Source organism: Canis lupus, chromosome 13 (genome assembly GCF_048164855.1).
Source record: "Canis lupus baileyi chromosome 13, mCanLup2.hap1, whole genome shotgun sequence".
Lineage (NCBI taxonomy): Eukaryota > Metazoa > Chordata > Mammalia > Carnivora > Canidae > Canis > Canis lupus.
The window spans coordinates 30,533,437-30,560,153 of NC_132850.1; the positions used below are offsets into that span (position 1 = coordinate 30,533,437).

Genomic DNA, 26,717 nt, shown 5'->3' on the forward strand with positions numbered 1-26,717 from the left:
TCTACTCATTAGCTATACAACTAAACTATATAAAGTCACTACTCAAAGATATCATATTAACAATAAGAAGAAATATCTGAACTTTTATTTCTCTCCAAAGTAATTTGATGAAATAAGAATAACCAAATTTATAAAGTGAGGAAGAATTTACAGTTAGAATTTCTTCTGAAGTAATGAGGGAAAAATATTTGTAATAGTGCTTCACATCTCATTTTGGCAGTTTCTCTTTTCCATCTAAATAAATACACATTATTCTACCTTCCCCTTGGAATTTGGTTTTACACTTTCTTTGGATGAGGAGGGGTTTCTTATTTCCCATCCCCTAAAAAAACAATTTTCAGCTTTCCATTTGTCATCGCACCCCCCTCCCCAAATCCAGGTTGAACAATCAGGTTGAGGAGAACATTCTAGTACTTTTTTTCCCTTCTGTCTCACACACTAGCTACATGTGCAATCCTCCAAGAAAAACATAAAAATCAAAACAAGAACATTTCTTAAGACTCAAAACTTCCTTATTACATGTCCAAATAAAAATAGCTTTCATTATTGAAAACTATTCATAGTTCCTTTTTGCATCAGGATTCAGCTTTAACATCACATTGAAAAAAAAATCACATTGAAAATAAGTTTGTTAGCATGACAATTTCACCTACTACTATCTTTAAAAGTGAATGGTAAGGAACTCAACTTCATTTTAATTCTACTTTGAATTCTTTTATGTTTATATGATCCAATGTAAATTTGGTCATGTAAACCAAACATGTACATGCTTAAAATAAGCTATATAGGACACGATGTAAAGCAAGGTATAGAAGAATACACACAGCATGCAACTTCTTGTGTCAATATCTTCAAAAACAATCATTAAAAGGGTAATCAGTTACCTATAGCAGGTAGGGCAGAATGGAGTCAAAGGCACCGGGACAGAAATAAGATTTTTTGGACTATATGTTTGAAACATGCAAATGTTTTATATATTCAAATCATTTAAAAAAAGAAAAAAAAAAGTAACCTCTGAGTTTGAAGATAAACACAAAACAAATGAGCCTAACTATCAAATTTGTAGCATAACAACACAAAGAAAATTATTTCAAGTTACTGTAGAATATATTACCTTGACTATATATGCTATTGGAAGATATTCTAAAGAAAATAGGAACTATAAAGAAATGTAAAACTAAATTCCATAGCATTCCTGTTGTTAATACCAATGCAAGATTATCTTCAAATTAATGTGTGAAAATTATAGGATAGAGCAATTATTTTAATGTTAATAACAGACTTCCATATAAGAAAAAAAGAAATAGGAGTCCAAAATCAAAGGTTTGTAAAAACTCCATACCATTTCCTTACCCCATTATATTAAATCTGAATTAGAGATAACAATATGAACTCATGGTTTAAATATACACATATTTTCCTAATTTGTCCACTGAAAGGGACCAGTAGCAATGAAACTTCAAGAGCCATAGTATCTAGTGACCAGCTTTTGGTATCTAAAGGTCTTTCCCCGGCAGCCCCAGTGGCTCAGCGGTTTAGCGCCGCCTTCAGCCCAGGGCGTGATCCTGGAGACCTGGGATCAAGTCCCACATCAGGCTCCCTGCAGGGAGCCTGCTTCTCTCTCTGCCTGTGTCTCTGCTTCTCTCTCTTTGTCTCTCATGAATAAATAAATAAAATCTTTTAAAAAAAATTAAAAAAAATAAATGTCTTTCCCACTAAAAAGAACCAGGGTTCTTTAGCATAATGATTTATTCCAAATCTGGATAAAAGTATAAAAGGTAAATCTTGAACATCCTGTTGTGCCAGAAAACAAACCAACATCTTAAGTTTTGTTCAAAGACTACTCAATTCTTGTCAAAAGGAAATAAGAGCCAACTTTAGACAGCTCCCCCTGACCAAAATTATTATTAACAAATAATGACTAAATCTGGGAGTGTGCAATGATACTGAAAGACGAGAAAGCTGGAGAGGTCAAGCAAATAGGTAGAAACAGAGTATACAAGCTCTGATTTCGGAGGATTAGTTATTAAAAAAAAAAAAAAGAATGAAGCTTTTATCTTGTCTTTCTTGTAGGAGCTATACTTCAAGATAACCAAACAGGCTGGGCTAATGAGGAAAAGCTCTTTATTTACAAAAGACTATTGGCCAATAAATGTAGAAAGCATAATATAGCTAGAAAATAATTTTTGCAACTCCTAATGAAGTACCTGAGTCAAATAACAACAATCATCAGTGAACACTAAAGCCACTAGGAGGACTGCCAAAGAACTGGTTATTTGCATGTATCAAAATATCACCAGTTAACTAAATACTTAAGACAATAATCACTCATGAAACAATAATCACTCATACAATCTCTTGAAGTGATACAACATAAAACATTACTTATAAAGTACAAAGCATTCTTATCAACAATGTTTAACCTAACATATCCAAGGCTTTAAAACTTTTGTAAATCAATAAATAGGGGAATAAGCAAAATTAGAAAAGAAAATAATTAGGTAAATGTTCAACATTTTTCAAAGTAAAGAGAGGAGATTCTATGAACATTAAAGATTTATGACCTGTAACATCCGAATACAATGCAGGGTCCTTGACTGGATCTTGGTACAACTGAGGAAATGTAAATATGGTCTGGACATTAGATAATGTAAGAAAATTATTGTCAATTTTGTTAGATGTGATAAAGTTCTTGTGTTATGTAAACAAAAGAAGTCTTTGTTTTTTAGAGACGCACAGCAAACTATTTAGAGAAGAAATGTCTGCAATATATTACTACAAGGAACAGATGAGGCAATTATGGCAGAATGTTAATGTTAACTGTTAATCTAGGTGATGGCTGCTATTCATTATACAATCCTCTCTTCCTCATGATTGAAAGTTTTTATAGCCAAAAAAAAAAAAATCAGATATACCTTAAATCGTTGCAAACGTCCAATTTTTTCACCAACTTCAGCTTCCATTGCTATCAATTCATTCTTCTGTTTCCCATTTTCTTTCCTAAGCTGTCGCTCCATTTCTACTAAAGTAGTGTACTGTCTTATGAGTGACTTTTCATTCACTTGCAAGACTGTTATTTTTCTACTATTTTCTGACAGTGTTTTCTTCATTTCATCTGAATCCATCTGAAGAGCACTGAGCAAATTCTACACAAAGACACATTAAATTACTTGTTGAATGTAGCTATCTTACTTTGTACAATACTGTATATTGATTTTAAAAGAGTTTTGCTTACATTATATTCTTTTACTTTTATAGCATCTTGTTGGATTTGATCCTCTAGTTTTTTCTTTTCTTCTTTCACTGTTTCAGATTCTGTTTTCCAGGTCTCCTTTTCACTTAAAAAACAAATAAAAATGACAATATAATAAACCTAATAAAACATTTAACTACAGGAAAAGATAACTTTAAATTATGGAAATTTAAAATGCTTATAAAACAAGAGGCATCATAGCCTTGGGTATCTAATAACAGATTAAGTCAAAATTCCACTCAACAAGGATTTAGCCTGGAAGTTCTATTTTTACTAAATAAATGCAGTTTAAAGAAATTATTTCATCAAGTTACTTTCATTATTCCATGAGTCACAACTCTACAACTGTTACAATATAACAACCAAAGCTGAACTTACAACATTTTATTAAAAATAGAAAATAGGAAAATAATCAACACTCCAAAGTAATTCTGGAAATCAGTTCTCAATATACAGACCCTACTCTTAAACTTGAGGGTTAACCAGTTGTAAAATATTTAGAATACAAACAAGAGTAGAAATCATTTGACTTAAAAGAAGATGTGTAAGACACTGTTGCCTACCCAAAAGACATTCCACAGTCATCTGCAATCTGGTTGGCATACAAAATTACAGTGGCATCACTCTCTTTGCCACTGAATGGTTGAGACTTGGACATATGACTTGGAGAGCTCATTAGCCCAATTCTGGTTAATGTGATCTGAGTCAAAGTCTGCTCTGCTAGACGGTTCTGGAAAATTTTTTATCTAAAACTAAAAAGTTGTGTGGGGGAAAAAAAAGGTTCTTCTACAGTGGCCATAGTTCCCTCTTCCTTGAACTCCCGCATCTATTTTATAAACCATAATAGGGGGGACGCCTGGGTGGCTCAGTGGTTGAACGTCTGCCTTCCACTCAGGGCGTGATCCTGGAGTTCCAGGATTGAGTCCTGCATCAGGCTCCCCTCAGGGAGCCTGCTTCTCCATCTACCTATGTCTTTGCCTCTCTGTGTCTCATGAATAAATAAATAAAATATTCTTTAAAAATTAAAAAAAAATAACCATAATAGGAGATAATGACAACTCTTAAACACGGCCTACTCTATAATTAGCTTCGGGTTTCTTGTTAGATCATGTAATAATTATCCTTTGTGTTTAAATAACCTTTGATTAGGTATTCTAATGACCGTTAAGAAAATTATTCCATTAATATAGAGGAAATAGCAGAGATAAGGAGAAACATTAGTTACCAATGAAAATATATCAATAACATGACAGTGACATGAGGAATGATGTTAACAGCTGAAACACATTTACAAAATATTCACATGCTGGGACATTTACATAATGTTCCTTTCTGAACATTTTCATATAACAATTCATTTAAACTTTGTAACAATCCTATGAAAAAGGCATTATATCTCAGAAATTTATACATAAGGAAACTAAGACATAAAATAGAAGAGAAGAGGCACGAGGGAACAAGTATTTTCTTACATTACTAGTATCATGAATAAGAATATGCTGCAATTACATTATAAGTTTTGCTCTTATACCTTAGATATTCCTTATATAATAAGCTTTGTTGATGACGAATTACTGCAAATTTTCTGTTATAGTCTTCAAGAGACTCTTCTAAATTCTTTAATTTTTTTTCTTTATATTCTAGTTCCTAAAAATGAGTACAGAAATAAGAATGAAATAATTATCAAAATACATTTTAAATTGGAGAGTATACATTTATACTCTGACAAGATAACAGAAAAATAAGAGAGAATACAGTTCCCAAATCCTAGCAGCACAGATCATTTCTAGATCCTGAACATTTTAGTTTGAAGCATATGTATAAAGAGAAGTACTATAGATTTGTTAAAATTATTTTTATATTTGATAGTTTCAGTAACCATATAAATTCTCAGGTACAGAGGTTACAAACTTCTCCAGTCACTCAGCTTCACACACCCTCTTGTGAACGTATCTGTTCATGTCTCCATTCAAATAACTCTTTCCCATTATTTCATTTTATAGATGAAGAAACAGAAACTGAGAAAGAGTAACTCAACATTTAAAAGCTCATTAAAACTATACTTGGTAACCATTCCTAAGCACATATGGCATGCTTGGTGCCAGGTACTTTATACACATGCAGATCCAACACTTAAAGTCAGGTTTTGTGTGGCTCCAGAGGCCCTGACTACTTCTATCATTCTTAGGACTGGGGGTCCAAGGACCCGTTTTGCCACTATGAACAGGTTTTCAGATTCCCAATTGGTGCTCTCTAATCTATGATAATGCCTCTCATATGTTGTTGTTTTTTTTTTTTAAGATTTTATTTATCGATTCATGAGAGACAGAGAGAGGCAGACATAGGCAGAGGGAGAAGCAGACTTCCCACGGGGAGCCTGATGCAGGACTCGATCTCAGACCCTGGGATCATGCCCTGAGCTGAAGGCAGACACTCAACCACGGAGCCACCCAGGCATTCCATCCTCTCATATTTTTTTATATAAAGATGAAAAAAAAACATTAATTTTATTTGAAGCAATATGATGTCACATTACCATTACTTGTTGACAGTGTTCTTACACTGCAGAAGAACAAGAGAGATCATAAAGAGTGCTGAAGTTATAAATTTAAAAGTTATAGAAGTTAGAAATTTAAAAGTTGCAAATTTAAATTCATGCTATAACATGAATTATAAGGTAACGTTTAAACAAGTGTAAGGTTGTTCCTCACTGACATACAACAAATTCCAATATTCAAAAAAGATTAAAGTAATTTTCAAATACAAAAACAAGTATTTGATAATCATAACTCAAGTATGTTCACAGATGGATCATCTAGGAGACAGAAACAGTAGTGCTTATAATCAAAAATATGTTTTCATTGATTCCAAACACATTTCTGTAATTATATTTCAAACAAATGGATGTTATGGATATTCACACTTCAAATGAAATAATGAAAAGCATCTCTCATTAGGGCATTCATAATGACCACAATATAGACGGCAAAACTGACAAACACAGGCAAGCACTACCCTTTCTAATTCACTAATGTATTAACTAACACCTTGTAAGTTTAAAGGGAAAGAAGACATTACAGACAACTTAATTTAAAAACTTTTTTCTTGGGGGCTCCTGGGTGGCTCAGTTGGTTAAGTGTCTGTCTTGGGCTTAGGTCATGACCTCCAGGGTCCTGAGATCCAACCCTGAGTCCCAGCTACTTACTCAGTGGGGAGTCTGCTTCTCTCACTCTCCCTCTGCCCCTGCCCTGCTAGTTCTCTCTTTCAAATAAATAATCTTAAAAAAGAAAAATGTTCAAAAAATAAAAACTTTTTCTTGTAGTTAAAAAAGTAACAATTTTAGTCATTTCACTAAAAAGTTGTATCAGACTTTATTCACTTGAACTGCTTTTCTAACCAGCACTAAATAAAAGTGCTCCCCTTATTTATACATTACCACCTTAGCTGCATGTCATTCTACTTGTCAATCATATATTTCAGATGACACATATGTGCACAAGATATATCAGCATGTTTCTTACACGGATGAATATAATAAATTGCTTTTATTCATAATATTCCATTTCATATCAAAATCTAGAAAAAATGCATTGCAATGATAATATTCTAAAGAATACTCAAAGGAATATATAAAGACTAAATTAAACATAGTATCAACTACTTTTGTTATTCACATGTTATTTACTACCTGTAAGATATGTATTAAATATTCATTTTGAGAATTAATAATATTGGCACTAGACGGTGCTATCCCATCAGGTAGGTCCACTCCTTTAAAAACAACATTTGATCCTTCTGACTGCCGTAAAAGAATAGTCTCTTTTTCAAGATGATCTATCTGGAAACAAACAGTTCAGAAATGAGTCTCACATCTCTTACAACCAAAGACAAATTTAAAAGCAGGTTAACTTTTTCTTCCTACTGAATATTAAAAAAATTAATAAATGTATGAATGCCCTACTAGGCATTAATTAAACTATACTTCAAATTCTATTAAGAAATACCCAGGCATAGACTTAGAAATTTTGAATTCCTTTATGTTATAAAAGGTACTTATTTCCTACTTAATTATTTAAGAAAAATCCAAAAAGTAGTTTTATTAATGTTGAATGAATCCAAGAGGCATTTCTCAGTCTTTTTAAAAAAATAAAAGTTTCATATTAAGCTTATGTTCATAATGCTTGGCATTTTCTATTATTTAATAAAATTCTCACCTTTAAATTTGCTTTTGCCAACTGCTGAGAATAATTTATAGCCTCCTTCCGAGATTCCCTGAGTTCCTGTCTTAATTCTTCATTCCTTCCAGTAAGTTGATCAACTTGGGCTTTCAAATGCAGATTGGCATCAAAAATTCCTTCTGCATTCTTTGATTCTATAGCCTAATATATTCAGATATATTGAAAAAATGTGAAGCAAAATACTAAAATCACAGTAAAAAAAAAAAAAAGCTACCTTTAAATAAAATTCACATTTAAGCATTTTACTCTTCCCAGGCATAACAACAAAATATGCCAAATCCATTTCTTACTTATGAACCTAAATTTATAAAACTCTAACTTACATCAGTATTATCAAGCATAATAATTACCTTATTATAACATTTAACAAACATTTAGCTAATTTTGTAGACTGGTAGACTAGAAAAACAACTGAAGAGAGTAAGAGGACAAGGGTTCAAATCTTAACCAATCTCTTACTAGCTCAGCAAGTGACAAGTTCTTTAAACCTAGTTTCTATATCGCTAAAGAAGAGCAAATGTTACATCTGTCCACTTCACAAGGTTTTTATACAGTCAAAATGAGATAATTTTTATGCAATACTTAGAAACTATGCAGCATGAGCAAAGCAATGAAATAGTTACTACATTTAATTGAATTTTTCATTGCTTCCTCTCCATACAGTTGAAGCATATATGATAAAAAGGCAAAGCATGGAAACACAATATTATTCAGATTGCTGGATAAGCAAAAATAATGTTAAATATTAAAATATTATCAAAGAGGTTTCATTGGCCCTAATTCTCCAACAATGGCATATATAAACATACATACACCCTGGTACACATCTACATAGTACATACATATAAATATATTTGCATTTTAAAGAAACTATATATGATAAAACTGCTAACTGCAAAGTAAAGCTTCAGGGAAAAAAAAAAAGGCAAAAACAAAGAAGGTTAAGATGAGTAAAATAAAGTGCAATCTCCTACTCAGGAGGGTGATCCAGGGTTTGAGACAGAAATTTTATAAAAGTAAGCCTTGACCCCCTAGGAGACCAGAGCAGGCCACATGGAGTAATAAATTATGCTAATTCAAAGGGGATACCAGGAAGACAGAAGTAAGTACAAGGAGGTACTGTGACAGACAAGGTAATCTAGTTATCAGTCTTGCTGTTTAGAAATGGCATCTTGTTGCCTACATGGCCTTTTATTAAAATAAGATTAAATGGTGATTAGAGATACTGAAAAATAACCCATAGCAATAGAAAGTGAAATGAAGTACATAACCTAGAAATATTTGATCTAAAGTGTCACTGATTCTGCAAATTTCTTATAGCAGGCAATGTTGTTGGGTCATTCGTGAGTTATAGACAGGGCAGATTCAATCAGAAAAAAGAATGACAACCCAAGATAGAAACTGATGAAATCTCTGGAAGCAAGGATACAAAGAAGTTAGAATTCCCTGAGGTGTCCATTCTGTTTGTATTTGGTCACTAAGTAGAGTTTCCCTTGGAAAATAGTTTGATCTGAGACACAGTATCAAAAGTGGGTAGCATCAGAGATAAAAGATGTTCACAGAAAAAGCACAAAGAACCATTTTAGACATTCAAAATAGCAGAAGCAAAACAAAGTCACCAAGAGCAAAAGAAACATAAAAATGAGTTACATATAAAAAGAATTAAATGGTTCTCAAAAATTTTGTCAAATGATTTTCTTGCCTCAGAAATTTTTAACATACCAATATCACTCTCCCTTTCTGCTAATAATATGGTATTGCTAAGAAAGTATTCAATTATTAATTCATCATAAAAAAAGCAATTAAATGAATAGTATTTTGTTGGGAAGCACAAATATATGTTAAATATGTTCAGATTATATAAACAATATATGTAAATATTAAGAATTTAAAATGTATATTTTATTTAAGTTCATATAATACTGTAAAACTCTCAATCTCTGTATAATAAACATAAATAGACTATTATTTGATGGTTAATATTTTTCCTTAGCAATGCTTACCCATTTAAATATTTAAAACATTCTTACTATATAAAAACATAAATAAATAAAATATTCTTACTACATCCTATTACACTTCTAGGTTTGTGGCATAATGTCCTACCAGACCTACCTTCCCAACTTAACAAGTGAATACAAAAAACAAATATTTGAAGGTTCTAGAAAATAAACAAAAGCAAGAAGATTTTGGAGCAGACTTAAAACCTGGAAGACGGAACCACTGAGGAGTGAATTTTGTATTTGAGGGGAGAGAGGTGGCGCAGGGAAGGAACAGGCTACAGTTGAAGTGACCTGTCATCTTTCTGGCCAAGAACACCAAAGATAGAGCCCAAAGTCTATCACTGGGAAAGTGAGATAGGAATTCTAGACAGAAAATAACCAGCCAAAGGGAACTCCAAATTCTGTTTAAAAACTCTGCCAAGCTGACCTTTAAAATGGAAGAATGGAGATGGTAGTGGAAAATATCACTGATCTTAAAAATAGATAAATAGCAATTATACAATCAGGAGAAGAGATAAAAAATTAGGGGGAGGGATCCCTGGGTGGCGCAGCGGTTTAGCGCCTGCCTTTGGCCCAGGGCGCGATCCTGAAGACCCAGGATCGAGTCCCACGTCAGGCTCCCGGTGCGTGGAGCCTGCTTCTCCCTCTGCCTGTGTCTCTGCCTCTCTCTCTCTGTGACTATCATAAATAAATAAATAAAAATTAAAAAAAAATTAGGAAAATGAACAAAGCCTCAAAAACCCCTGGAACAATGTCAAAAGGTCTAAGGTGTCCCTGGAGTTCCAGAGACAATGGGGCAGAAAAAATAATTGAAGAAATAAAGTGGAAAACTTTCCAGTTGTGGTGAATGGCACAAGTAAACAGATTCAAGAAGCTCAGCAGGGGATCCCTGGGTGGCGCAGCGGTTTAGCACCTGCCTTTGACCCAGGGCGCGATCCTGGAGACCCGGGATCAAATCCCACGTCGGGCTCCCGGTGCATGGAGCCTGCTTCTCCCTCTGCCTGTGTCTCTGCCTCTCTCTCTCTGTGACTATCATAAATAAATAAATAAAAATTAAAAAAAAATTAGGAAAATGAACAAAGCCTCAAAAACCCCTGGAACAATGTCAAAAGGTCTAAGGTGTCCCTGGAGTTCCAGAGACAATGGGGCAGAAAAAATAATTGAAGAAATAAAGTGGAAAACTTTCCAGTTGTGGTGAATGGCACAAGTAAACAGATTCAAGAAGCTCAGCAGGGGATCCCTGGGTGGCGCAGCGGTTTAGCACCTGCCTTTGGCCCAGGGCGCGATCCTGGAGACCCGGGATCGAATCCCACATCGGGCTTGAATCCCACATCGGGTGCATGGAGCCTGCTTCTCCCTCTGCCTGTGTCTCTGCCTCTCTCTCTCTCTCTCTCTATCATAAATAAATAAAAATTTAAAAAAAAAAAAAAAAAAAGAAGCTTAGCAAACCCCAAATGGCATACATGCACACACACACACACCAAGTTACATTATGGCGGAACTAGTGAAAATCAAAAGAGGAAGTTTTGAAAGCAGCCTGAGAAATTTACATGTAAGAAACAGGGGAACGATGATTCAAATGACTATAAACATCTCATCAAAAACTATGAACACCGGAGAACAGTTGAACAACACTTTAAAGTATGAAACAACAAAACAAAACCACTATGAAAAAAACTTACATTAACTAGCCTTTCAAGACTCGGGATGATTAAAGATGTTTCTCCTCCTTTAACATCAGGATCTTTCTGCATTTCCTTAATAGCTTGCAATATTTCTTTCATACCTTCTTCCAGCTGCTTATTTTCTTCGGCTAATTCTTTTACTAAAATAACATATTTTTCTCATTCAATGAATACTTTCTTTACAATTTACACTATCTATACAAGTAACAAACATTTTATATACAAAAAAAATTTGGAAAATGCCAATGCAAATAAATGTACAAAAAATTCAACTATAAATCCAATATGCAAATAGTTGAATTAAATGACAGACCTATTTAAATCATGTGCATATATGTTTCATTGTTGAAAGAAATAAATCATAAACATACTTTGTCTTCACTTCATTAACAATCTTTTATATTTGTTTTTCTAACTTTACTTTCATTAGACAACAAGAAAGAAAAATTGACTTATTGCCACAAAAAATTCACATTAATAACTTTCTTTGATAATGAATATAGCAAGGCAAACCAAAGAGATGAATGAGAGAGACATCTATATATTATAGAGGTGATTAAAGTTAAAACAGACCAGAAAACAAAGAATGTATTAAAGTCCTTTTAGATCCATGATTTTCAATATAGGATAAATAAAAACAGAAAAATAAGAAATAATAGTAACTTACATTTATTCTGAAATTTGGTTATTGTTGTTCTACCTCTTTCTAAATCTCTTTCCTTTTCAGTTAGTTCTCTTGAAAGAAATTCACTCTGTACAGAATACAAAGAATAAAACTGATTTTTTTAACAAAATATCACAATAGTTTGTACTTTTCAAGTTTAAAAAATTTGACCAACTGAGGGACAACACATCAGAAACAAGTTATAGAAATACAACAGTAATAATAACACAATACAACAGTAATAATAACACAACCCTAAAGGTAAAACAGATGGTAGTCTTCCTCCCACTTTCTCCCTTCTCCCACCCCCATAGCAAAAGGCAAAGAAATACAATGAAAGTTTTGTCTTTAGGGCCACAATGAAAGTTTTTGTCTTTTAATAGTCTGCCTTTATACTACCTGTTCTGCCTGGCTTCTATGAAGTTCAAGCTCTATTTCTGCATTTCTATTCTGTGCTTCCTTGACCAATAAATCCTGTGCTATGACTTCATTCTAAAGAAATAATTAATAAATTAGGCAAGTCAATGATTTCATATCAAACTTACTGCATTTTTAGATCTTTAAAAAAATAGAATGCGTATAAATTGGTGTTACGTGCAAGCATGAAAAAATTCTTAGTATAATTATTACTTAAGAACTTTGTTAGAGAAGTCACAAAAAACAGAGTTAATAAAAAAGTAATCATAGTAATGTAATTTGGAGGAAAGCTCACCTGAGATCTAAGAAATACTAGTTCTCTCTGTAGCTGTTCTATAAGATTTTCAAGAGGACCTATTGGAGATGATTTTGATTGTGTAGTAATAGGCACATGGTCAGGAGCATTAACTTCAAGTTTACTTTTCAAAATCTCTGTCTGTAAAGGTACTTCACTCTTTCTTATATCTTCTTTCAAATTGATATCAGCATAGTTTATCTGGGTATGAACCTGTTCATCTTCTGATGTTGCTATCTGTGATTTTTCCATGTTAGCTCTGTTACCATGAATTTGTTCACAAAATATTGCAGACTTTTGCCTAAGTGATAATTTCTGCATTAAGTCTGAAGCTGTTGATAAGGCTTGTAAAGATGAACTACTTTTTTGTGTGAAACTAGTCTTCTCAAGTGTCTGACAGCTTCTTGACACTTGCTTCATAGAATGGTCAGAAACAGAGTATAAGTAGTCATCTATTTCTTCATGGCTCTCCCTATTAAAGGTATTGACTAATGATTCTAGATTTCTTAAAGATTGTAGACATGGTGCTTTAAAAATCTCCTTTATTGTAATAGTTTCTGGAGGTGAATTATTATCTTTTACTTGTATAGATGAAGACTGTTGAGTTAAAGAGACAAAAGGATCCATTTCACTTTCTACACTATGTTGAATTTCAGATACCATTCCTGATAATGATCCTATGGTGACATTCTCTTCTGGCTCATTCTGATATAACTTTGGAATATTGAACGATGGTCTCCTATGCGGCAGCTCTATTTTATCTGGACTCCTAATCTGTATTCAGAGTAAATAACGTCTCATTAATCAATCTTTGGATCAACAGGTTATTTAAATTTTAAAAAAAGTTTTCTTTTATTTAACAACTATAAAAAGAAGCAATGCCCAAAATGAAGTAAAGGGGGAAGAAATGAAAGCACTAATAATAGCAATTTTCTTTTATTCTATAACAATACCTTATTGTTTACCTTTGATTGTGCTTCATTCATATTTTTGAGGCTTGCAAAATCGAATTTCCTTTCTCCTATTTTATTTTCTTGAGAAAAGTATTCAGTTAGGTTCAAGTCCTCCATGGTTAATCCTACATATATTAGAAATTAACAAATTAGAAACATAAAAAGAACTTTCTTTTACCCTAATTCTTAAAAAGGAAAATCAAGTTTTAACTGAAACAAAAGGTAGAGGATTTCCAAAATCCTTGATCCACATGTAGCCTATACAATCTTCTGACTTAGCTCACTTTTAATATTAATATGAGAGACTAATATGACTTTTGTCTTCTCCTCTATCATTCTTTACCCATTCTACATAAAAGTATTAATAACTACTGAAATAGTTTAGAGAAATATAAAATAGATAAGAATCATGAATGAGTAAACTGGCTAATAAACTAATAAATTATGAAATTTTGCCCTCCTAGAAATCTTTTGATATATTATAGAAACTGATGATTTATAAAAACAAAAACAAAAACAAAAAACAACAAACAAAAAAATCCTCTATTATTCAGATACTTGTAGACTTGGGTGAAGTTAGAAAATAATTCCTTCTCTACACTCTTCTTAGAAAAACGTACTGCAATTACTATTATAAAACTTTACCAACTGTTCTCTTGATATCAAATAAGATAAACAAAAAATTAATTTTTATTCAATAAAATATTACTTTCACTTAATAAAGAATAATGTACAAAGAAAGTTTTCAAAGCACAGCTCTTAAGGAAAGGAAAAATATTAATATTAGAAATTACTAAGTTTTATCCTTATTGATCAAAATATCTTGGGATTGTGTGGAAATTAATAAACTATACTGTAAAGTTTTCAAAAGTTGATGAGTCTGAAATTTTGTTCATTTTATTGTGTTTTTTCTGTTTTTACCTGTTTTAGACTTAGGACAGACACCAATGATACTTAAATACCCTTCATCAGGTCATTATTTCATTTATTAAACTTGGCAGCAGAACCACGATGATATATATAATATACAGAAAATTTCAGCTCCAGATAATTCATTTTCCAATGACTCTTTTAAAGATTCGGAATAAATGCATATACCTGAAGTTGCAGCTCTTTTTCCTCTTTCTTGAGCCATTTGGCGAATTTTTTTTTTCAGATCAAGTCGTTCTTCCTCTAGACTTTCAATCTATAAAGTACAAATTATTAGTCTTTCTTTTTAGTTCAACCAGAAAATTAATTACTTAACTATCACACTTGCCTCTTTCAAAAGAATCTGGTTTTCAGCTCTGTACTGCTGCTGTTTTAAGCTTTTGCTATTTCTAAATTCAGTTAAATCAATCATTGTCTTCGGTTCAAGACCTAAAATATTAAGGGATATAATTAAAACCTTATCAACATTCAAATGAACTACAAAAATTTCATATAGCAATTGGTTATCATCAAGCAAATGACTGTAATTTATTTAGTCAGTATCATTGAAGAACAGGGCACTTTTCATGCAAGAATTTCCACATATTTGAACTATAACCTTATAAGTCAACATTTTATCACATTAATGGAAATCCTGACAAAATATATCAGGATCTGTCTTTTTCTCCATGTCAGATCATTGTGAAAATATGAGAATGTATTAATCAACACAGAAGCTGTGGAATAAAACAGACTTGCACTCAATTTCCACTTGCAATTATTAACTAAGTGTCAGAATAAGACTTCATTTATTTTTCTTGGCTTGTTGTCAAGAGTGTAAGAAAATTAACCCACATAATGTACCTAGTCCAATACCTGGCACATAGTAGTCATAATTAATATCAATATCAATTATATTACTACACTAGTCTAATGCCCACTGTCTGGTAACTTCCTATTATGAAGTAGATATGAAGATTGTCTCAAGAAAGTATAAAACAAGATTTGCAGGCTTTAAAATACAGAAAATCTTGTGTTTGTGATAGCTATTTAATTGGCTTGGTCATCTTTAGCAACTTCCAGTTTGAAGTCATCTGTGATCTGGTAGGTCAAGTTGATTAGAAGGCTAACTTGGGGTACTGGCTGATCTGGGTCCTATCTAGTACATTTTCATAAATAAATCATCTTTATAAAATACATATTTTTTTCTTCCTCTAGAGAACAATTTTCACAGATGATCATTTTAACTCTAAGAAAGCATTAACTAGTATTTATCAAGTATAATGAAATCAATATTTAGATTTTTCTTTTCACTTCAAAGTAGCAATTTATAGTCATGATTTTACATTCAAATGAGTAATACTCATTAAATGAACTCTTTATTGAAACTATTACATAAACTCACAAGGTATATACAGTAATTACTTCTTAGAATTAACAGTAATCTTAAAATACTCAAAGTTAAATTTAAGCAGCATAAATTAACCAGCACTTATAAATGTCCTCATGAATTCATCTGAACAAAAGCACTTTGCAAACCATCATGGGTCATATAGACCCTACCTTTGTTGAGAAAAAGAAAGGGGAGTTCACTTCTAATATATAGTATTAGTTCAGTAGACTTTCAGGTTTAAATAAGGAATTATTACTTGAAGAGATGCCAGACAGAATAAGCAGTGCTCTAGGCTGGCCCAGTCACCATCCCAACCCCATTAAATCCCTCATCCCACATCAATCACACTGATTTAGAAGGGTTTATCTGGGGGGGAAGAGGGGGAAGCACTCAACTATTTAAAAATAAACAAAACATGGCTTGACAGCTAAGACTGATAAAACTATGGATCTTAAAAAATGACTTACCCACACGCTCCCTCAGTGCTTCATTTTCATCAAGGAAATCATTGATCTTCAACTCAAGTTTATTGATTTCCTTTGTCAATACTTCAATCTCTCGATCTCTTATTTTAATTTGGTTTTTACAATTCTTTATTTCAATAACAGCATCTTCTAAACCATATACTCCCTGAAAAATATCCAATCTAATTTATGTATAATGTGGTTTATTTGAATAAATTATGAAATTCATGATTTTCTTATTAAGTCTGAGGGAAAGTATAGTTATATGTATGATTTATGTCTTTAAACTGTGCTTTTAAAAAACAAATCCAGTAATAACAACGGAAAATGGAACAGCTGAAACTTTCTAGTATAGCGTTCTATCGACAAAGTGACTCAGAGAATGACATATAAAATACCTAACAAGGGGAGACTGGGTGGGTCAGTGGGTTAAGCATTCAGCTCATTACTGATCTGAGGACTGTGAGATCGAGCCTGCAGCCAGTTCTATGCTGGGCACTGGGCATGGAGCCTGCTTAAGATTCTCTTTCTCCCTCTCCCTTCCATCATCCTACTCAGGCTCTCCCTCTCTTGAAAAATAAATAAATAAAATAAAGGTAGTGAATATTGACTATTATAAGACCATGCTAGATGATTCAGGGGGTATGAAGACAAATCAGATGTTCATACTGTCTCTAGGGAGCTCCTTATCCATCCCTCTCAAAAAAACAAAAAACATTTAACAAAATATAGGAAAGGAATAATAAGAGTGAATCAGTGACACCATTAGTAAGCCATTAGTGGCTTGACTTGGTGGCAATCAGATTTAAAAATACAAAAAGTACAAAGTAAGTACTGTGTGTTGGCACAGTAGGCAGCAAAACTGTCCCTGAAATAGCTTTTAGCAAATAAACGAGTGGTGTCACATGCATATGGTGGCACAATGACACAGATTACAAAGAAACTAAACTTGCTGTCTCACCAAAGCTGATTATCTGAGCAAAAGGTTTTGATCAAATGGTTAGAAAACAATTCTGCTGAAAAGTAAATGCTGCTCAAAGGTCTGAATAGTGTAGTATAAACCAACTAAGATAACCTTTATCATAAAATACTTCTGGAATGTCTTTGAAAGTACAAAGTAAATAGCACAGAACAGTCTGGGAGTGGCAAGAATAATCTAAACTCCCTGATTGACATGATAAAAATACATACCGATTCATAATCTTTTAATCGCTTTAGAGTCTCAACTAGTTCTTTATCCTTTTCCCTAGCATCAGCCTCAGCCAGTTCAGCTGTTCTCTCAGCCTCTTTAGTTTTCTCTTCTAACATTTGAACCTTAGACTGAATTTTCATATAATGAGTCTGTTGGGAAAGAGTTGAAGCACCTACAGGGTAAAAAACAAACAAACAAAACCCATGAATTAATTGAATTGATTACTCATTCCTTTAAATCCCTGATTCCAATACAGGAAGCAAGAAAAGTGGTTCATCACTAAAAAAGTCCCTTTAATATTATAATTTTATATTTGAAAAATAAAATTTGTTTTCATTTTATTGATAGGACAAGCTTAAAAAGTTAACAGAAAACCTTAGCTGAAGGGTTATGGATTATAAAAGATTGCAAAACACTGCTTGATAAAGAAGGATCATTGTGACAAAAAGTACTAGCTATCTGTTCCTAATGTTCAACCTTTGTTGAACTGTAATAGAACAACACAATTTTAGTTGTGGACACGTGGCCATTTGAAATAAAGACTAAATTTCCACTTGTACCCCAGCGGTGTGGTCATGGGGCTAATGGGATATAAGAACAAGCCATGTGTGTATTTCAGGAAATGTTTTTAAGAGAGAGGAGTGAATTTTTTCTCTTTTCTCCTTCCTACTAGCTGGAATATGGATATTACGTCTGGAACTCGACCACTAAGAACACAACATGGATACTACATGTTGAGATAGGCAGGGCAGCAAATTACACGATGTCTGATACACGATTATTTGTGCAGTTATCATACCAACCCCAAACCAGTTGCCTCAACTTTGTTTATATCATGGAAAAATGCATTTCTATCCTGTTTAAACCACTGCTATATTTGATTTTTTCTGTCACTTGCAGCTAAACTTAATAGCTAAAAAAAATCTCTACTTATATTTTACCAAGCTGGTGCTAGACCAAAAAACAATATTCCTTTTATCGACGCAAATCATTCTAACCTACCCTAAGTGTTCTACTGATTTATAGAGCATACACTTACGTGTAGGCATTGGACTAGTGTGGGACAGCACGCATGTTTATAAGAAATGGGCTTCATTCTCTGGAGTGAAAAGCCTAGATGGAGAATGTGAGAGTGTCTACTCTCATTTCTTCAATGTGGCTCTCCACAATATATTTGTCTGCCTATCTTCCAGCATGTGCTATTTGCCTCTAGCTCCACCTCCTCCACCTTGCTGTTTGGGATGTGGATATGAGGGTAATGCTCCATTTTGGACAAGACAGAGGAGGGCAACATCCTGGGTTGCCTAATTCTACACCATCACACAAGTGAGAAAAATAAACTTCTATCTTGATTTTGCCACCATTTTCCAGATCTCTAGCTCTGACAGCTAAACCTAATTCTAACCAATGAAAAGAAACCACCATCAGTATCATATTTACAAATATAGAGTATATTCTAGGACACACACCTTCTGTGGACTTCATGGATCATATGCCTATGGACTGACTGAAATGTCATTAGACAAGGCCTCTTTCTTATTTGATAGCAGAGATCAACTGCCACTTTTTCTCCTGGTGGCTGGAATATGCAAAACCCATGCTGTCAGGCATGCTTTTAAAAGCAGTTTAACCTACTGTCAAAGTACAATTGTAAATACAGAAATAAGTATAGAAATAAGTATATAAAAATAAGTGTAACAAGTGGGCCTTGCTATTGGCTCAGCAATCATATTCCATTTCCCTGGTCTGTTTATTCTTCTAGATGATCATTTCATACCTTCTCTTTTCTCCTCTCTACTCAAACGTTAACCTGTCCTCCCCTATTCTAACTTTCAGCTGAGAACCTTGCTTCCTATACTGAGAAAAAAGGAGCAATCAGTACAGAAGCTTTACCTGCTCCCACCATCAGGTCATCTCCACAGTCACTGCAGCTGTTCCTACATGCTCCACTTCTTTCCCTGTTATTATGGACAAATTCTTTGTGCTCCTAAGGCCAACTACCCCACTGGAATGCTAGATTCCAGCCCCCTGCCTTTTCAAGGATATTGTTCCAGAAGTTCTCTCTCTCTCTCTCTCTCCTGCTTCATCAATGTATTAATTTTCCTCTTTAATGGATCTTTCCTTTAACCTAAAAGCATGATTATTTGTTCCATTTTAAAGACAAAAAACACTTTCCTCATGACTCTTTCCCTTCAAGGTACTACTCCATTTTTTGCCTTCCCTTCACACAAACAGTCCTCGAAAGAGTCTCCATGGTGTTCTGTATCAACTGTATCCCTTTTCTCTTAAACCAAGAGTGGCCACTGCTAAATCCACTGGTCAATTATCAATCAATACTCATCTTGATATATTAGCAGCATTGCAGTTCTGAACATGGCTGCTTATTCTCTTCCTTGATGACATTCCTCATGTGGTTTTCACAACTCTACACATTCCTGATTTTTCTCCCGACTAGCCTCCTTTGGTTGCTCCTTTTCATCTCCCCAGCCTCTAAAGTAAGAGAATCCCTAGGCTCAATTTTGTATTTTCTTCTTACCATTTGTTCCTTTGATGATCTCAGTCAGCTTCATGACTTCAACTGTCATATGGTTCCCAAATTTATATCTTTAGCCTAGACTGTTGTCCTAAATCTCAGATTTCTATATATACAAGCGTCTATTTAATTCTTTCATTCAGATGTCTAATAAACATCTCAAATTTAACATGTCCTGTTTAACTAAGTATCCGATCATTTCTAAACTTGCTGGAAACACAGTCCTCCCCCAATGTTCAGAAAAAAGTCTTGATAACTCCCGCATATCCTACCTCAGATCTGTCAGCAAATTCTATTTCTTGCACCTTCAAAATACATCCTGAACTGACTACATCTAACAACTCTATGCTACCGCCATGCTCTCAGCTACTAGCACCTCTCCAGAGTATTCCAACAGTCTCATAACAGGTTTGCCTGCTTCTGTTCTTACCTCCTGTTGTCTACTGCAGACATAGCTTAAGTCAAATTAGATCACTCCTGTCCTTTGAAACTTTCTTTGGTACTTCTCACATAAAATAAAAGCCAAAGTCTTACAGTGAACCATTAAGTCTCTTCATGATATGGCCCCTGGTCACCTCTCTGATCTCATCACGTACTACTGCCCCACCTGCCCACTGTTTCAACCACAAAGACTTCTTTGTTGTTCTTCAACACACTCCGTATACTACTACTTCGGTACCTTTACATTCCCATTGTCTGGGGACATCTGATTGGCTTACCACCTCACTTCCTAAAAGTGTTCAAGTATCTCCTCAAAGAGGCTTTTGCCTCACTATCTAAATTACAATCACCACCACCACCACCATTAACTCACTAGCTAGTTACCTTTGTGTCTTTTTTATCTTCAGCAATTATGTTAAATGTGTCATGAATTTATTATGAATGGTTTGCATTAATGTGTCCTGGTATAACTACAGTATGTACTGCTATGGAAATATGAGACCACTGATGTTTTAAGGGCTTCTGTTCACATGTATTAGGCAAGGCAGTATGTCCCAGGGTAGGGAGAATAAGATGAGATACTAATTTGGTAATGTTCATTCAAATGCTGATGAGCCAAATGACTTCTGGAAATTACCTGCAATGCTACTACACATTTTATCTCTACACAGAGATAAAAATTTTATTCTCTTCTATTCTTTTTAATTATAAAAAATGGGATAAATAACTACAATCAATTATATCACCATTTTTCATTTCTTTCACCTAACTAATCTGGTCATAAAAGTTAATGTAATTTTTATTGGGGAAAACTTACAGAAAATATCTCTTATCACTTACAAATTTAAACACTAGTAATTTATGTAGTTACTATACTAGTTAACACATGTAAAGTCATTTTTAAAAATATAAAATTCAAAAAGAAAAATCAATAATCTATCTATTGACAATTTAAGAAAAACAAAATCCTTGTAAAATTGAATGGTACATAGAATAAATTTAAGTACTTATTAAACATTGAATCAATTACCTTTGTTTCTATGAAGCTCATTTTTCAAATCTTCGATAATGAAAGTATTTTTTTCCATTTCTTTTGTATATTGTTCTACTTGTTCAGTGAGCATCTTAATTTGACTATCTCGTTCTTGTATGCCCTATAAAATATTTTAGAATATTACATATGATTTATTCATGGATGTTAACATGCATGTTAAAAGTGAGGGGAAAAAAGTAGGTCTTGTGTTTTTTTCAACAAGATTATAGAATATATTTTCTATGGGTCAAAACAATGTCTTTTACTACTTTGTCTCCCTCAACTGCACCACACAACGTTTGGTACACTGATGTCACTCTAATATTTAAAAAGAGAACTGCTAACATCCTGGCAAAGGGAATTCCAGAATACTCTGATATTGACAGCTTCTTCTGACTCTTTTCATGCTACCATTCCTCATGATCCACCCATTTCCATCTATTGCCATGTAACACTTCATTCAAAATATTGTCCCTTGCAATTGTTCTTATCCTCCAGATACTTCCCAAATTTGCCTCTTTCTTTTGAACTATGACTATAGGGCACAGATGATGAAAGTATAACTTCTACACAAATACATTTGTATTAAAAATGAAATTTAATGTAATAGTCAAATTATTACCAAACTTTTAGCTTTTTTCACATTATATAGGATATTTCAGCACCAACATATAACATAATAAGCATTAATAATAGAATATTAAGATATTTTTAAGTTTCTAAAAGTTTTTGTTTCTTATTAAATAATTCCCAATCAAAACAATATATCTATTATCTGCATCAATATAGGAAAATATACAAAATAACTCTATTCCTAACTCTAAACTTAATTCTAATTGTTTCTTGGGACTGCATTTCAAAGGACTTTCTCATATACCCAACAGGGCAAGCCACTAGGTAAGACACATTGCCTACTTTAATAAACCAAATTTTGAGAAGGTTTTACCTGTTGTAGAGCCATAACATTACTTTTATCAGCATCAAGCTGGGCATTTTTCAATTTCTCCCTCAGGTTATGCAACATTTGCTGATATTCAATAATTTCATCATCTTTAGAAGACAAAATTAACTAGATATAAACAACATAGGATCTGTTACATAAGAGGAAAATTAATAAATCATTTTTCACTTATGGTAAGTACTCTAATATGTACCATTAGCAGATTTCAAGAAAACACAGGAAATAAAATTCACTTTGAAGCGAGTAAGTATCAGCAACTATTTGCATAATCATTGTTGCTTTTGGGTGTACAACCTTAAGGTCAAATAAGAAATGATTCAAAATATACATTATAATTTTTGCTGTTTTAGAAATTCAATCTTTAAATACTCTCAAGCTTTAAAAACCCATTTTTAAATAAGAATTGTAAATACTCTCATGCAACTACAAGGAAGTTTTGTACAATTAGTTTTTATGGAGAAAACCTTAAAATGCCACTGGATGAAGGTGTCTTGTGTTCTCTGCTAGAAGAATCAAATACCAAAATCAACTTGTAAAATTAATTTATAAATTTATCACATATCCAATAAGATTTTTAAGAACTATTTCTAAAATTCATACAAAAAACATGTCCACATGTATCTAAAAACTGAATAGCTTTTTCATATATTTAAACATAATAACTAAAACAAGGACACATGGTTAAAAACTAGATCAATATAAAGGAGAGAGTTCAAAAATAAATTCAAATTCAACAAGAGTGTCGTATGTAACAAAAATGAAATTGTATTTCAGTAGGAAGATAAAGTGTTCAATAAATAATGTTCAGAGAACAGAGTATGTCTGTTGCATCCATACTTCACTCTCCATGCCAAAATTAATTACATATGCTTAAAAGACTTAAATGTAAAAGATGAAACTAGGAGGTACTAGAAGAAAATAGAGAAAACAATTTTATACTCAGAACTCTCTCTAATTATGATACAGAGTTCAAAAGACACAAAAAAATAAACTACATGATACAAAAAGAAATACTTCATAACAAAAAGTACCATAATGCCAAAAGACAAGTGTCAAACTGGAGGGATGATTTGGATATATATGACAACTTGTAGCAATTTAATCTATGTATTTGCAAAACAACAAATACATGAAATATTCATTATAACATTGCTTCTAATACCAAATAGCAGAAACTGCTAAATATCACTCAACAGGCTAGGCTATCAATTAAATAAATACCTACAAAGAAAAATTACAAAGCCATTAAAAAGAACAAAGCAGTAGTATATATACCGACATAAATAATTCCTAAAAGATATTAAGTGAAAACAAAATGCAGAAGAAAACATATACTACCATCTTTACCCCCTAAATTAAATGATGTAAAACTTTTCTTTCCCCCAGGGGTTGGTAAACTCAATCAAGGGTCAAATTTGGCCTGCTGCCTGTTTTTGTAAAGTCTTATTGCAAAACAGCCCTGCTCATTCATTTGTGTATTGTTTATGGCTGCCTTTCATGTTATAATAGCAGAGTTTGGTTACACCAGAGATAATATGTTCTAAAATATTTACTCTCTGGACTTTTTACAGAAAGTTTACTGACCCAATTGACTCCACAGGGTATCATTGTCACTGCTACTGCTTTTGTTTAAAATACAGATTATCTGAACTTTCCAGATAACCAAATCCAAATAGCCAACAAGACTTATGTGACCTCTGTTTAGAAACAATGACTATAGAAGTGATAGCTTTTAAAATTAGGTTTATTCAGAATCACTTCCTACTTTTCTCAAAATATACAGTCGTTATAATCCTAGCTTCTGACATGGTAAGGTCAGAGGATTTTGTTGGGGTTGGAGAGTAGGGAGGAGAAAGAAAGGTGTATTTTGAAAAACTCAGATGATTCTGAAAGTCCCTTTCCTTACTCCCATTCCCACTAAAAACCAACAGTTTGATTGGTCTGAAGGAAGGAGAATTGAAAAAACTTAAATTAAACCAGGAACTATATATACATTATACAAGGCACCTATAAGTTATGTGAAAAATTTAAATTTTACTTAGAATTATCTATTTTAGATGACAAGTAAGTTATGTTTTAGACTTATATTACAAATAAGCTAGAGGACTATAGAAGAGAGAATACTTAGTGCTTTTCTAAGTAGGACATACAATGCACTTTAAAAATTGCCTAATAAAAATGTCACTAACTACCATAAAGACTTTAAAGAAAACTAAGACTAAGAAGTTGAAATAAAAAATACAGATGAAAAACCCATTATATCAACTAAAAAAAAAAAAAAGCCACCTTCCATTCTTCTACTTTTGCATTGACAGCAGCCATGACTGGATCATCTTCCTCATTTTTTGCTTTCAGAAGATCTGTAAGCTCCTGCACCTAAAAGCAACAATTATTTCAATAATTGTTGCAAAATAGTGCAATATACACTTATTTGTTATATATGCATATTTACACATACATTACACATACACACTGTATATACTCATACATGTATATACATACACATTACCAATGCATATCCATTATTGGAGCAGTTCTACAGTTAGACGTGATATTTAATAGTTTCTGTATCACTACATATGTATAATTATTTGTCATTAATAGAGAATTATATTTTTGAGCATTATTCTATTTTAACACCAGGGTAATATCATGTAAAAAATAAGCAATATATTGGTTTTCTGATATTTATGATGCATTTATGGTATAAGATTTAACTTCAGGTCCACAGGACTTCTAGGAATCTTTAGTAGAAAATCCCCATGTTTATCAGTTTTCCAGGACCCTGTCTACACATTCGTTCACGACACATATGAGGTATGCATAAGGGGATTAAAGAAACACATATGGACAAATATACCAGCATGGCAACACATTACAGTAAGAGGATATAGTACAGCATAAGACAAAAATTTATATCCTAGAAAGTTAAAGTACTTTTTAGTTTCACATAAATAATATGATATAATATGAAGTCTGCACAAATGAGTTAATCAAACAGTTATACTTACTTGGAGCCGGTAATGATCATTTTCTTTTTTTAATTGGTCCATGACATTATCTGTCTGATGTACGATTGCTTTCATCCTGTTATACTCATCAGTCATCTTTTCCATCTCCTGTACAGACTCTTCTAGATTTTTTCTCATTTCTTGATTCTGAACTTCAATTTTTTCATTAGCTTCTGTTAAAGTCTAATAAAGTTAAAAACACTATGGTTAACTTAAGAAACTGAAATTTAAACGAAATTAAAATTAAACAGAATCTTAAGTGTCTGTTGGAGAATAGAGAGTCCTTTATAGATCTTTAGTAGCGTTTGATCCAATTAAATCAAATTAAATATCAAGCAGATTGCATCTAAAAAGCTTGGTTCTTCTTAATGCCCAAGATAGACATATAAAATGAGTGAATTTGCAAGATTTGTAACTTTAAAGATGAAATTTATTTCATGTTTCCAAATGCATAGTTGCAGATTTCTACTACAGAATTTAAATGTAGGACCAAATACTAGATTTATATTATAATAAAGCTTTATAAGAATCATTGCCTTGAATTGACTTCTATTTTACCTGAATTTCATCCAGATATTGGACAAGTTCATAGTTTTTTTTAGACAATTGTGATCGGTAGTCACTGTCTTCTCCTCTTCTTGATAAAAGTGTTTCTTTTTGGGAATCTATTTGTTTCTGATAGTCAATAATATCCTGACGAAGCTGCTCATTCTGAAGGCAGACCAAATACAATATTCTATATTAAGAAACTATCCAGAGAAACAAAACTTCATCCTCTAAATAGTTGATCTCAAAACATATCTTTAAAATCCCAAGGTCTCGCCACCCTTAAAGTCTCACCTTTTTCTTTAGACGTTTGTTCTCCAGAAAAGAATAGGAAAAAGAAAATTAGAAATAAGAAAGGCAACATATAATTAAAATTAGGAATTAGAAATTAAAACAATAAAGAAATTTTAGGAGGAGATATTATTTTGGATAATCAAAGAAAGTAAGAATATTAATTATCAACCAAAATAAGGAATATTTTGGTTATGTTAAAAAGATAAGAACTCCTGTAAGGATAAACAATGTACAAACATTATTTGGCTCAGAAGAACCAAATAATACAGAACTTATAAGATTTCATGAGAAACAAAACATTTAAAAGAATACTGGGTAAAATAAGAAAAGACAGAAATGCAGTTATTCAGCAATTAGCAAACTAACAAAGAATAGCTTATAAAACAAAGCAAAATTTACCCCCATACAGTAAGAGATGAACATAGTACTTAG

General features: G+C 32.7%; 2 protein-coding genes across 4 annotated transcripts in view; one reads left to right on the forward strand and one right to left on the reverse strand.

Moving 5' to 3' along the window:
• Positions 1–13,239, forward strand: part of RLIG1 (RNA 5'-phosphate and 3'-OH ligase 1) — a 75,219-nt gene extending 61,980 nt beyond the window's left edge. The window contains exon 8 of the mRNA XM_072773013.1: positions 13,212–13,239. Within this exon, the coding sequence (XP_072629114.1) occupies positions 13,212–13,224 (13 nt within the window). The 3' untranslated portion in view covers positions 13,225–13,239. The remainder of the gene's footprint in view (positions 1–13,211) is intronic.
• The window catches only part of CEP290 (centrosomal protein 290), an 87,016-nt gene that overhangs the window by 50,449 nt on the left and 9,850 nt on the right, over positions 1–26,717 (reverse strand). For 2 of the 3 annotated variants that reach the window (XM_072772989.1, XM_072772990.1), the window contains exons 8-24: positions 26,004–26,156; positions 25,446–25,628; positions 24,721–24,810; positions 22,420–22,542; positions 21,471–21,594; positions 17,466–17,638; positions 16,278–16,440; positions 14,767–14,867; positions 14,607–14,694; positions 13,521–13,633; positions 11,847–11,931; positions 11,177–11,319; positions 7,468–7,632; positions 6,942–7,091; positions 4,785–4,900; positions 3,236–3,338; positions 2,916–3,146 (exon numbers count right to left, since the gene is read on the reverse strand). In XM_072772989.1, the coding sequence (XP_072629090.1) occupies positions 2,916–3,146; positions 3,236–3,338; positions 4,785–4,900; positions 6,942–7,091; positions 7,468–7,632; positions 11,177–11,319; positions 11,847–11,931; positions 13,521–13,633; positions 14,607–14,694; positions 14,767–14,867; positions 16,278–16,440; positions 17,466–17,638; positions 21,471–21,594; positions 22,420–22,542; positions 24,721–24,810; positions 25,446–25,628; positions 26,004–26,156 (2,304 nt within the window). Of the gene's footprint in view, positions 1–2,915; positions 3,147–3,235; positions 3,339–4,784; positions 4,901–6,941; positions 7,092–7,467; positions 7,633–11,176; positions 11,320–11,846; positions 11,932–13,508; positions 13,634–14,606; positions 14,695–14,766; positions 14,868–16,277; positions 16,441–17,465; positions 17,639–21,470; positions 21,595–22,419; positions 22,543–24,720; positions 24,811–25,445; positions 25,629–26,003; positions 26,157–26,717 lie in introns of all 3 variants that reach the window. The other variant, XM_072772988.1, reaches the window with a different exon arrangement.